Consider the following 12,727-nt stretch of genomic DNA (forward strand, 5'->3'; position numbering starts at 1 on the left):
CTCCCACCCAAAACAGGGATACAATGATATTGTTTATACAATGAATAGCGACCCTTCAACCATCATAAACTTTTTTATCTTTCATTTTTGTAATTATTAAGACTTTAATATGTGCATATAAGCTAGCCATACATTTTTACTCTATTTGGCTTTACGCTCGGCACTAGAAGTGAAAGTCACGGGTCTTTCGGATATGACCTTAAAAACGTAGGTCCCGTGTCACGGTAGGCGCTGGCACGATAAAGAACCCTCACTGGTCAATGGCCCTGAGTGCCGAGTATAGGTCTAAATTTGAAGCCCTTCACCTGCATACGGTGACGTCTCTATATGAGTGAAAAATTCTCAAGAGGGACGTTAAACAATATAGAATCAATCAATCAATCAATCAATCAATCTATTTGGCTTTAATTTCTCCAAAATTGTATTTTTGTCTCACTTATCCCCGAGAAACTTCGGCTCAAAGACAGCCTCACATGTTTACACGAAAGTAGACTCCCTATGAATGATAAAAAATCTTATTCACACTATAAAAGATAACTAAAGAGTCATTTTTTTAAAGGAGTATCTGATTTTCTGACTTACAATATTTGAACAGAACTCTGGTCTTCTCACTTGTAATTGTCTGACAGCTGTGAATACATCCACGCTGTTGTCCATCTTAATTTGTTGAATCGCGTTATGAACGGCACAGAAAACTCCACATAAGACAGCACCGTCACTAAAGACATTAAGGAAACGTAGTTAGAGATATTTCATAGAAAAAGTGTCCATTAAGTTTAATAATACGCATGTCTTTTTAGTTTATCTCGAAATCAAGGACAACTTACTTTGTTCAGTGGGCATTGTTTACACTTGATATATATCATTGAACCTAGCAACCATATTTGCATTCAGTGTTGAAGATTTCGTGTTTTATCTTTTATTTTTGTTTATTTTCTATTGTTGTTTATATAAATAATATTTTTTTTTTTATAAGCTAACAAACAAGTATAGCTTTTTAAATAAAAAGCAGCTTTAACTGCAAAAATTAATGACCTGCTGACAATTGTGATAGGATTTTCTGTCTCAGTGCGCAGTGTGGCAGAAACAAGACTCCGAAGTTGAGATGTGTCTAGAGGAGTTCCAGATGTTTTAATGTCGACCTTCGGTTCTATTATAGTCACGGGTTGAACCTTCTTTTCTCTCTAATAAAATGTGCATACTTTTACATTTTTCTGTAAGTTGTTATAACTCATTTAAACGTATTGAGAAAAAAGATAATCAGAACTACTTAGAATATCTGGTGGATAAGAAAAAAAACATATTACTGGAAACGAACATTGCTAGTTTTAATATATACACCAAGTAAAAACATGTAAACTTACATTTTCTTGGCGAATATGAACAATAGTGGTGTTGACGTCAGTTTCGGATTTTGATTGAAATTGAACAGTGAAAGGATTGACTGTTTTTGAGGAGGGTGTAAGGCAGGGAAACCACGCCTTACTCTAAAAATAAATTGCAAAAAACATATATATTCAGTATAGCATAAAATGTAGACATGGATGGCCAAGAAGCATGGTGTGCCTATAATAAGTTGCATTTCAATAATAGTTTGTGCAAGATATTAGAGAAATAACTTTTTTTGTAGAACAATGTATTGAAAAGAATGCCTTCATGGTTTTAACTTTCATATTTTTAACAACGTCTTTACAAAAATAGAAGGCTTTGAAAACACAGTTTTAGCGAGAAAATAGAAATAATGATTGGTTTTAGTTCATCTGATATCACAGACCGAGCTAATCTTGTTCAGAGGATCCATACAAACGACTGTGTCAGATTCATGATCACTGAGCAAGCGCAGGAAATCAACAGCATCCTCCTCAGCCGGATATTGCGTCACAATAAAGGCTATATCGTTAGTATGTGACTACAAGTCAATAAAAAAATATATATAGATTTTGTTGATCAAAAACGATCTTTGTAAACATTTAGTTACTTTTTTGGTCAAGAAATCTACCAAATTGTGCTTAATAGATCTTGTATGCTACATGTATTTACAAATATTTTGATTTTTTTTGAATACTTACAGGCACAATGACTGCATTGATGAAGTTTCCTCTCTTAGGTACAACAGACGAAAGGTGAATGCTATATTTATCCACTGATATAAAACACAAAAAAAATTAATGTCAAAATGTTCTCATGTACATAAAGAATATACAATTTTTGCATGTATGTAAATTTATGAGGAAATAGATAATAAGATTTGATTAGTAATTGAAATAATAAAAATAAAAGGAAGCACTCATCATACCCAAAGTGCTGATTAATGAAAGTTTCCCTTAGTTATTTGAGAAATACCTTCCCATTGTTATCAATACCTTTGTAGAAAATCAAACATGCATATTGTAAACATACACTTACATGGCAATATACCGTTGAAATAAATGTCACCACAGCCGTCTTTGGCTATCTTAAAGGCTGTGTCGTCGTATTTGGGTCGAATATTCATCAAACGCTTAATAAATAAATAAAAAAAATAAACTGAATACTCCATGTTTCATAAACTACGGTAATTTTTTGTTGATTCTACCTTTTTCATGCATAACATAAAGAAATGAGGGGGTAACAGTTATTACTTTGTAAAATAAACGTTTTCAATTGCTATAAATCGGTCGCTCTACCAAAGAACTGATCCCAGGATAAAAAACACACTGATGCTTAGCACTTAGCAGATGTCATACAATCTTAAAAAAGACCCCATTCTTTAACATTAAAACATGATGTAACAATTTTCAAAATTGATTTTCCAAGCCAATAGTAAACTGATAAATGTACCTGAAACTCCTTTTGAAGTGCACTCTGATTAGCAACTTTGTCAGTGGTCAAAGTTTCAGCCTTTTTGGTGAATTCATCAACGGTGATGCTTTTGACTGGGGATTTGAATATTTCGTTTAGAGCAAGAAAAATCGTCATATACTGTTCCTACAAAAATAAATCAGAGATAAATTACAAAAAAAAAAAAAAAATTAGAAGTTGTACCCATTTCTTAGTCAATCAAAATTCTTTTAAGTTCACATGTTATCCCGCAATAAAATCTTAAAAATATAATGTGTTTCACTAACTCGATATAGATATCTAGATAAAATTCTTTTTGTTTAATATGTTGGACGTTTATTAACAAAAACTAATAATGATACATGAAATAATAACAATAATAACTAGAGCAAAGCTCGTTGCAAAGCAACGAGTAGGTCTTCCGTCCGGTTTTGACCGGAAGTGCCCGAAGAGATAGAACAAAAGAAAGCAATGAACTAAAAAGTCTCCAGTGACTTTATAATTTCAATTTTGCATCAAAACCTTCAAAATAAGCCATTTTTTGCTACTTCCGGTTTGACCGGAAGTGACGACGACGGACAAAAAATTACTTTTTATGCTTCCAGAGACATATGTAACAACAAATCTTGTCAAGAAGGGCAAAAAAAACGCATTTTCCGACTACTTCCGGTTTGGCCGGAAGTGACGACGCCGGACGTATTTTGACGACGCCAGTAGATTAAGCTTGACATTTTGAACAACTTTGCATCTTTGACCTCTTACAAATTCTGAATACTTTTTGACTTATGAAAGAAAAACTTTCGGCCCCTCTAGGCCCTTTAATTTAGGGGCCAGCCTTTTTTTTAAAGATATCATTTGAAAGGTCTTGAAATTTTACACTTCTTTTGTTCTATATGTTTAAACAAAATGTTTACAGGTAAAAACATATCGTAGAAAAGGTGTTAAAATTTTGAAATTTGCGATTTGTCATTTTTCGAGCCATAACCAGCGCCGACGTACTGCACTTCCGGTAAAAACGAAAGACGTTACGCATATGTATAGCCTTTGGTCTATCATACCTGAAAGTTTCATGTTTCTATCTAAAGCCATTATTGAGAAAGTCTGGAGACAACCTGACCCTTTAAAATTCATAAAATTGGCAATATTTCCAAACCGGAAGTGACGTCATCAAAACGGACTATAAGTACTGAAAGTTTCGTTGAAATCCATCGAGCCGTTTTCGAGAAATCGCGTGCATCAAATCGGTAAGAAAAAAAAGAATAATAACTAGAGTAAAGCTCGTTGCAAAGCAACGAGTAGGTCTTCCGCCCTTTTTGACCGGAAGTTTATGATACTTCCCGTGTGACCGGAAGTGTTGACGACGGACACAAAATTAATTTTTATGCTCCCAGTGACAGATGTTACCCAACTTTTCAAGAACGGTAAAAATACGCTTTTTTCGACTACTTCCGGTTTGGCCGGAAATGACGTCGATGGACGTATTTTGACAACCCCATTAGATTAAGCTTGACATTTTGAACAACTTTGCTTCATGGATGTATTACAAATTCTCAATACTTTTTGATATATCAAGGAAAAACTTTCGGCCCCTGTAGACCCCTAATTTTAGGGGCCAACCCTTTTTCCGAGATATCATTTAGAAGAACTTAAAATTCTACACTTCTTTTGTTCTATATGTTTTAACAAAATATTTCCAGGTAAAAAGATATCGTAGAAAAAATGCTAAAAATTTTGAAATTCGTGATAGGCCTATTTTCGGGCCATACTGAGCGCCGACGTACAGCACTTCCGGTGAAAATAAAATAATTCCACAATTCTACAGACATAGGTCTACTAGACCTGAAAGTATCACGTGTCTATCTAAAGTCGTTTAGGAGAAATCGTGCGGATAAACTGACCCTTAAAAAATCAATTTTGTGCTGATACCTCCGGACCGGAAGTGACGTCATCAAAACAGAAAAAAAACGCGTAAGGTTCAAGTGATGTTACATAAATCCTGAAAGTTTCATGGAAATCCATCGAGCCGTTTTCGAGAAATCGCGTGCACAAAATCGGTAAAAAAAAAAATAATAAAAGTGAAAAAGAAACCTAAGAATAACAAGAAGGTCTTCCGCTGAAGACGAAAGACCTTAATAATAATAATAAAAAGTGAAAAAGAAACCTAAGAATAACAAGAAGGTCTTCCGCTGAAGACGGAAGACCTTAATAAAAATAATAATAATAATAAAAACTGTAGAAGTATGTAAACATCTATATCGAAGTATGTTGCATCTACTTTTAAAATAACGACCACTATTGAAATAATTATTTCAATAGTTGTCGTATTTGAATAGTGGTTGCTACGTATGTTTGTTATTGAAATGCACTCTCAACCATTATTGAAATAAGTATTTCAATAGTGGACGTCTTTCAATAGCGGTTGCAACCTACGTTTGGTATTGCAATGCACTCTGAACCAATATTGAACTAATTATTTCAATAGTGGTTGCAACAGACGTACATTTTTCCGCTAGGGATTATTTTCCGCTACGTACACGAACACAATTTTTCTTTGGAAAATTTTCACAGCGTACCATAAATTCAATAAGGACATATAATGACAATCCATGATACAAGTAATTTCATACTCGCAGATTGAATATAATTTTTTTTCCCGCGGAAATACGAGTTCGTGGAACTAAGTACTTTTACAGTACATGGACTTACATATGTTTGGACCATGTTCATCCTACTTTCTCTCATCTTCTTGACATACTCTGCTATGTTAACTTTCCCTGTCTTTCTTGCTTTTTTGTTCAGAACGTCTATTGCTATGTATGTCCCAGTTCTCCCTATTCCCGCGCTAAAGTAAAGAGAATTGATAATAAGAAAAAAACTCCATATGTACAGTGTTTCATTTACAGTCACTGTGATACATTTGTATTAAGGCATATCTAATTCATTTTTTTGAACTATCCAACATTTAATTTACATATATACATGTATCTTTTTTTTAATAAAAATAACTTTTTATGGTAGTTTCTTAAATATTTTAAGTGGTAAATATATACTTTTTTAAAAGTACACAGCAAAACCAGAAATAAAAAAATCCTCTTTTTTTCGATTTACCTGCAATGCACAACTGTTGGGGAGTGTTTTTGATTGTACACTGTCCTAGTCACGTGATCAAGGAAGATAACAAGGCAAAGAGGATCCGGGGTCCCGTGGTCTGGCCACGCTGTGTAATGGTATTGTGTAACGTGACGTTTGTTCTTCGTCTAAATTGGTGTATATATTTTCAATGAACATTTTAAGTATGTATATACCAATGCAAATAGATCATCTCGAGTGAAATACTGGCAACGTCAAAATTTTAAAAGCTAGTTTTAAAAAAAAGAAAAAAAAATTGTGGTTGTATAATTCATGGAGATATCAATAAGTTTACGGGTACAAACGCGTTGGCAGTGTGACGTCAATTAACGCTGTTTTGACGTAGAATGGCATACCCCCCCCCCCTTAATAGGAGAAAAAAAAAATACATGCTAAGTATATTGTGTTGAAATATTCAATTCTGATCCAGAAAGAATATTTCTTTTTGGGATATCGGTTTTCTTTTTACATTTACTTTTTAAACATGGATTTCGTATTTTTTTGATTTTCATAAAATCTGGTTTAGACTTCAGGAATTTGTTAAATTCTCATACTGCATCACATGTACCTGGTTGACATAACTATTACCTAAAGATTGGAAAATATAATGCGCGTAAGATGATATGTACCTTCCGAGTTTTTTTTTTTTTGTTCTCTTAACATCATATATTATACTAAGTCTTCTTAACTATTTTCTACCTTTCTCAATAAAAAACTCACCTCTTTATGAAATATTGTAAACTTTCGAATGATGTAGAATGCGTATTCTTTTTCTTCCACCATCTTAACAGACAGACATCCGTAACTGGTGTGTTTATTTGGCCCCGGCCAGTACTGGGTGCATTTAGTCTTTTCGTAAATAAATAAACCAAAAATTATTAAAGTATATCTGAATAAATGCATTTTTTATTTTATTTACAAAGACCATCCACTTTAATTTTTTGTGAAAGAAAGTTTCTCGTAATAAGTATTGTATAGGAAGTAAGTTTAAGAATGCCAAGTACGTAATTTTAAAATATACTATACTTTTGTCCCTTCCTTCAAATTAGTTAATATTACAATGGCCTCCACATGCTCCTGCCAAATCATTGTCCAAAAGTCAACAACAGTGTTTTGTCTTGGTCCTAACGTAATACATGAAAAATGATACTTAAATCATAAATACATGTGTATTTTTTTTTTTTTTACAATTTATAGAAGTGCGTTGACAAATAATATGTGCAAAAATGTACACAGATGTTTGTTTTCTTTTTAATCATTTACCTTGTGTAGCAATGTATTCCTTGTCTTTCTCAGCACCCTGTAGAGAAAGATATATATCGATTATGTTTTTTCCAACATTAAGATAAAATAGGTAAATCAGTTGTTGAAATAATTCATTGAACGTGAGTAAACTTTTAAAACTTAATAAAAATACGTCAATACAACATACTAAACGAATTGACTAATACCATTTTTTTTGTTCATTTTTTTATTGTTATTTTTTTTTCTTGGTGTTTAATTGTTTTTGTTTCTTGCTTTTTTTTTGTCTTAATGCATAATCGTTCTGTTAACGTATATTTTTCTGAATTAAAAGATATTGTGTTAGATTACCTCTATATAATTAGCGTTTATATAATCCGATCCTGTCTCTGACTTTAATATGACTCTTGAATGGTCATCTGGATAAATATAGACAATTTTAATTGATTAAAATTAAGTAAATTTAATATGAATACAAATCAGGTATCGATTTAATGATTGTTAGTAAATATAATTCATTTTATCTTCTCATTTAAAGAAAAAAAAAAAGATGACAGCACAAGAGGAATAAGATAACTTTCTTTTTTAACGATATAAACAATATGTATAAAACTCATTTCTTGATTTGCTAATACTAACAGGGGAAAGTTGTTTTAAATCTATTTTTAATCATATTTTCTTCACTCTTTCCGGCGTCACACTTGTATATTTCTCCATATGGTAATGTCTGTAAATATAGAATATGTACATTTTAAGAAGAAAAAATGCGTAAGGCATCTTTGTATTTACTGTCTAATATTATCATCAGGCATATTTTCTTGAAACTCTGCTAAAAACTACGCAATAGATATCTTGATACTATGGGGTTTATAGAAGAAAAAAATGAATTAATAAGCATGCGTTAATTACAATCTGTGCGTCATTAATATAATACACAGACAATAAAATTTAAACCCTTTATAAAGAGATTTTTCATGCGTATCCTCACCGCATATTCTTTCTTAAAACCGTCATCTCCATTTTTTCTATTTTCAGCAATGACGGATTCAAGCTGATTTAAGGGTATCTCACGAATCATTGGTTCGTTTGCATAAAAATCCCCATATGGATTTTCTGAGTGTATTTTCTCATCGTCATCTACATCCACTTCATGATCATCACTCTTCTTCTGTTGTTTCGACCGTTTTTCATCATCTGTTTCCAGATATGTATTTTCACGGCTAAAAGGAGGTTCTGGTTCTGAACCAATGCTACCGAAGCCCGTCCCTAGCATTCTCTTTTCAGCTGAAAGAAATAAATACGCAATCATGGTGAGTGTCATAAAGGTTTAGTATCGACTATTAGAAATAAAAGACTACACCAAGATACGCAGTTATGATAAGGCTGTCCGAAGGCTTAAAATGCCTTGAAAATATACATTTCATTCCGAGTTAGATTTTAATTACTGTAAATATATTACATTTGGCGTGTACGATATTTGGCGGAATTTCAATTTTCAACAAGTTAGCGTGGATTTGATTTAGCGCTGTCTGAAGTTTTTTGTTATAAGCGTTAATATACAGGACATTTAGCGATGTACTTGAATTAGCGGACTCTGCTTTCCGCCAAAATCGCTAAATAGAATACACCGCTAAATGTAATACGTTTACAGTATAATATGTAATCCTTGTTTGAAATTGCAGTCAACTTGAAATAATAGTTTAGTCAAGTTTTATTTTACAGCATTTTTGTGATGTCACATGACTGTGTTGTTCACGTGACGGAGATTTATGATATTCCTAATTGTTGCACAAAAATCGTTTCGGCACAAGTGCAAAACAAAAATATTGTGCAAAGTTTATTACATAGATCAATTCATCGCGATCTCTAGTACATAGAAAGTGCTGGGGGCAGGTTTAATTTATACTCGGTTAGAAAATATTTTACGAGAAATTCAACTTACCAACATAAAAAGGGGTATTTTCCACTCTTTATCGCGATTTATACAAAAAAGGATAAACTACACACAATCCCCCAGCAAAATTCAGTTAAAGGACATATTTCTCTTGTAGATTCACATAACATATCTTCAATTTGTCGTTGTTTATCACTTGTGCCAGTCCAATATAAACACGCTTCATAAATTTTAACTCTGTCTACGGACGGGTAAGGGGAGCGCATCACACTTTATTTTTGCTGTTGTTTGAATATGTGCATATCGGACAAGCAAAAGGAATAGGGATATTTAAATTTCAAATGTTCAAATAATAACAGCAAACTCGAGGTTAAAAAACAATCCTTACACTTGAATTAAATAACAAGTCCCCAAAATTAATCTACGTGTCATGTAATAATTATGACACTTTCCCCGTCATGTCAGCTCAAGTATGCAGTGACCAGACGTCATATTCTATTATGACGTCATATCTAGGTAGTTCAGCGAAATAAGTACAGTTTGAACAGTTTGATATTTTACGGACAGCCTTATCCTAGCTGCGTAAAAAAAAATAACAAATTCTCACAACTACTTGCTCCTTTTTCTAATCCACCTTTTCTTTCTGTTTTTCGTACACTGCGTCTAAAAAAAATAAACGAAAACTGTGTTTATTGTATAAAAAGTAATAAGTATGATTCTCCAAACAATGTGGATATTGTATATATCAAGTTTAGTAATTTTCATGAAAGGAACATTCTGAAGAACTTAAACCAGAAAATAACCTTTTAAAAACGACAACCACTATCACTATAACTAAAATAGCGATGACCAATCCTGCAATTCCGCCAACGATCAACCCTATATTGTCATCATTACTACCACCAAGTAAAGTATCCTGGAAAGTAAATTCAAAGACATGAAAGTGCAATCAGCAAATATTTTGCAATTCTCTTAGTTTTCAAGTTTTGTTACAAAGTGGCATTTGTATTAGCATTACCTTTACTTCATCACAGTTACCATTAACTGGGTCACAAATGTTATTCATACAAGTTTCTCTGCAGTTATCCATACACTGAAAGCCATATTTCCCCGGACTACATTCTGAAAAAAAGTCAGTGTGCAATTGTTCACTATCAATACCTTCGCTTTGACAATGTTAAAACATACGAGTGTAATTTTAAAAAAAGTATGAATAGACACAAGGATAAACAGAAGGAATTAACATCGAATGTTTACAAAAATGAATCCCAAAATTTTAAGTATTATCAAAGAGTATTAGTGGCTTAAAAACAAACTGCATGGATTTGTTACGGAGAAAAAAAGGACATACAGACGGACAAACAATTGTAAAAAATAAAATACGCCTTCCTAAGGAGCATGTGTGTAATAAAATCGAAAGTAAATGTAACAAGAAGTAAGAATATGAACGCATTTAGGATAATGACAATAAAACATAAAGATGTGCAAAAATAATAATTATCTCCCTTTGAAAGACTTCATGTATGCAAAGATATTACATCAACATTCTTTCTGACTTTCAGTTGGAAACAGTATAATACAAGTATATTATTCATTTCTTCTATTTAATAGAATTACATGGGATCAGTTGCCATAGAGGAGTAAGCATCACCTGCCCACTTGTCAGACCCGCATGTGCCCTTTCTCATGATCGGGATTTTACAGAAAAATCCTTCATCAATTAAATGTACATGTATCAATAATCGACTAACAATAAGTATATAAAAAACGTCAGAATGCATTTGACCCAATGATAATTTGTATTTGCTCAAAAGATCATTGTATCGACAAAAGAACTTATAAAATGATGACTTTAAACGAGATTAATGAAATCATTGTTTCATCAACTTGTGGTTTCACTGATCTTTATATACAAAATCATTATTTTAACATTATTCAAACTTACTTGTTGTGCAGTTTAGGTTTACGTATCCATTACTACATCCATACGGGCATGTTCCGTTAATATGATGACATGTTGTGTTCAGACAATAACCACATGATAAATTGCAGCCAGGACCATACTTGTTCATTTTGCACTCTATGGAAATAAAAATCTTTAAAAATAAGGAATAAATGAATAAATGTCATTGGAAATTCTAATCCATATATTGTAAGATTTCTTTGGATTCTCAGATTTGACAAAAAATCAGGGGGGAAAGTCAAGGAAATAATTTTAATTAGTACATGTGCAAACATGTTTAGCAAATTTTAAGATGTTCATTTATATCAATTTAATCATTGATTTCTTCACATATTCAGCACTTTATTAACTTAATTAAATATTAAACTTACTAATATTTTCAAGGTTATCTCTATCTAGTCATTGTATAAGGAGAAAAATACATAATATTATAAAAAATGATGATATACCCTTTGTACATTGAAGTCCCTCCCAACCTGGTTGACATCCACCCTCACACTCCCCTGTCGTTACGTTGCATTCATACGGAACGCCACATTTCTCATTGCAATCATATTTACAATTAATGCCGAATTTTCCACTTGAACAACCTTGAATGACATTATAATTATATTCATTTTATTTTATTTGTATATATATATATGTAAAACTTTCAACACTGAAAAAAAATCTGTCGAAAAATTACTTTCATATCTTTGCATTTTTGCTAAAGTTTATGAAAAGCATCTATATTGTTTTTTAAAAATGCGTTACATCAATAAGTACCAGTTGTGCAATTATCTCCTTCAAATCCTACATCACATCCTTCAAGACACGATCCATTGATGTGGTGACATTGTTTATATCCCAGACACGTTCCACAGGTCTGTTCGCAATTTTGACCATATCTGCTATCATCACACTCTATTTATGATAGTTTCACAATTTGTTTAAGAAAAGTTATACATGATCTGTTACAAATCCACCGTTTACGTACCAAAAAAGTAAATAAACATCTGACATGTCTTTTAGTGTAAAAATGAGTAATTGAATAATAAAGATTTGAAAATATTGAAAATGATGTTTTGATAAAAAATCCATAACAATAAACAAAAAAAGATTTTTTGTAAACTTGGGCAACATCTTTTTTTAAGCATTGCTAAAGCTACCAGCTATAAATATAGAAGTTAAAAAGATGTGCACATCACTAGTGCCATCATTAATCAGTGAAATTTATAAATATGTACATGTCAATGTATCACAATAAAACAATACGCTTTTGGGAAGAATTGAAAAAAAAATATAATTTCATGGTTTAATACCTACTTGAAAAATTATAATGAATGTTTTTATTATAAATAAGGGAAAAGTATTACCATCTTTGCAAAAGAGTCCTTGCCATCCAGAGTAACAAGGAGATGTACATTGTCCAGAAAATCTGTCACATTCATCACAATTACTACATATCTCAGAACAGTTACGTCCGTGCCAACCTTCTGGACATGCTAAAAAAATAGTTCATATTTAGCGAATGGTGATTTTTTTTTAAAATGTCGATAATTTTGTTCTAACGCATATCATCATGTCATTATACTGTAAAAGAATATATAGTAGAATTGTCTATATCTGTTATAAATAATATTGCAATTACGTAAAGCAAAAGAAGGGTTTATTTGGTAGAGAAAAGACTTCTTTTGTCT

General features: G+C 32.0%; 1 protein-coding gene across 1 annotated transcript in view; it reads right to left on the minus strand.

Annotated features, from left to right (window-relative positions):
• The window catches only part of LOC134236038 (receptor-type tyrosine-protein phosphatase epsilon-like), a 38,117-nt gene that overhangs the window by 1,369 nt on the left and 24,021 nt on the right, over positions 1-12,727 (minus strand). The window contains exons 2-22 of the mRNA XM_062718223.1: positions 11,814-11,951; positions 11,498-11,638; positions 11,031-11,165; positions 10,104-10,207; positions 9,889-10,001; positions 9,693-9,748; positions 8,180-8,475; positions 7,831-7,918; positions 7,543-7,610; positions 7,213-7,249; positions 6,976-7,073; positions 6,670-6,798; positions 5,929-6,077; positions 5,527-5,662; positions 2,821-2,967; positions 2,407-2,500; positions 2,070-2,143; positions 1,775-1,909; positions 1,365-1,487; positions 1,036-1,184; positions 583-718 (exon numbers count right to left, since the gene is read on the minus strand). Of these exons, the coding sequence (XP_062574207.1) occupies positions 583-718; positions 1,036-1,184; positions 1,365-1,487; positions 1,775-1,909; positions 2,070-2,143; positions 2,407-2,500; positions 2,821-2,967; positions 5,527-5,662; positions 5,929-6,077; positions 6,670-6,798; positions 6,976-7,073; positions 7,213-7,249; positions 7,543-7,610; positions 7,831-7,918; positions 8,180-8,475; positions 9,693-9,748; positions 9,889-10,001; positions 10,104-10,207; positions 11,031-11,157 (2,259 nt within the window). The 5' untranslated portion in view covers positions 11,158-11,165; positions 11,498-11,638; positions 11,814-11,951. The remainder of the gene's footprint in view (positions 1-582; positions 719-1,035; positions 1,185-1,364; positions 1,488-1,774; positions 1,910-2,069; positions 2,144-2,406; positions 2,501-2,820; positions 2,968-5,526; positions 5,663-5,928; positions 6,078-6,669; positions 6,799-6,975; positions 7,074-7,212; positions 7,250-7,542; positions 7,611-7,830; positions 7,919-8,179; positions 8,476-9,692; positions 9,749-9,888; positions 10,002-10,103; positions 10,208-11,030; positions 11,166-11,497; positions 11,639-11,813; positions 11,952-12,727) is intronic.

This window comes from Saccostrea cucullata, unplaced genomic scaffold (genome assembly GCF_032062105.1).
Source record: "Saccostrea cucullata isolate Sc308-1 unplaced genomic scaffold, CSIRO_AGI_Scuc_v1 ctg1483, whole genome shotgun sequence".
Lineage (NCBI taxonomy): Eukaryota > Metazoa > Mollusca > Bivalvia > Ostreida > Ostreidae > Saccostrea > Saccostrea cuccullata.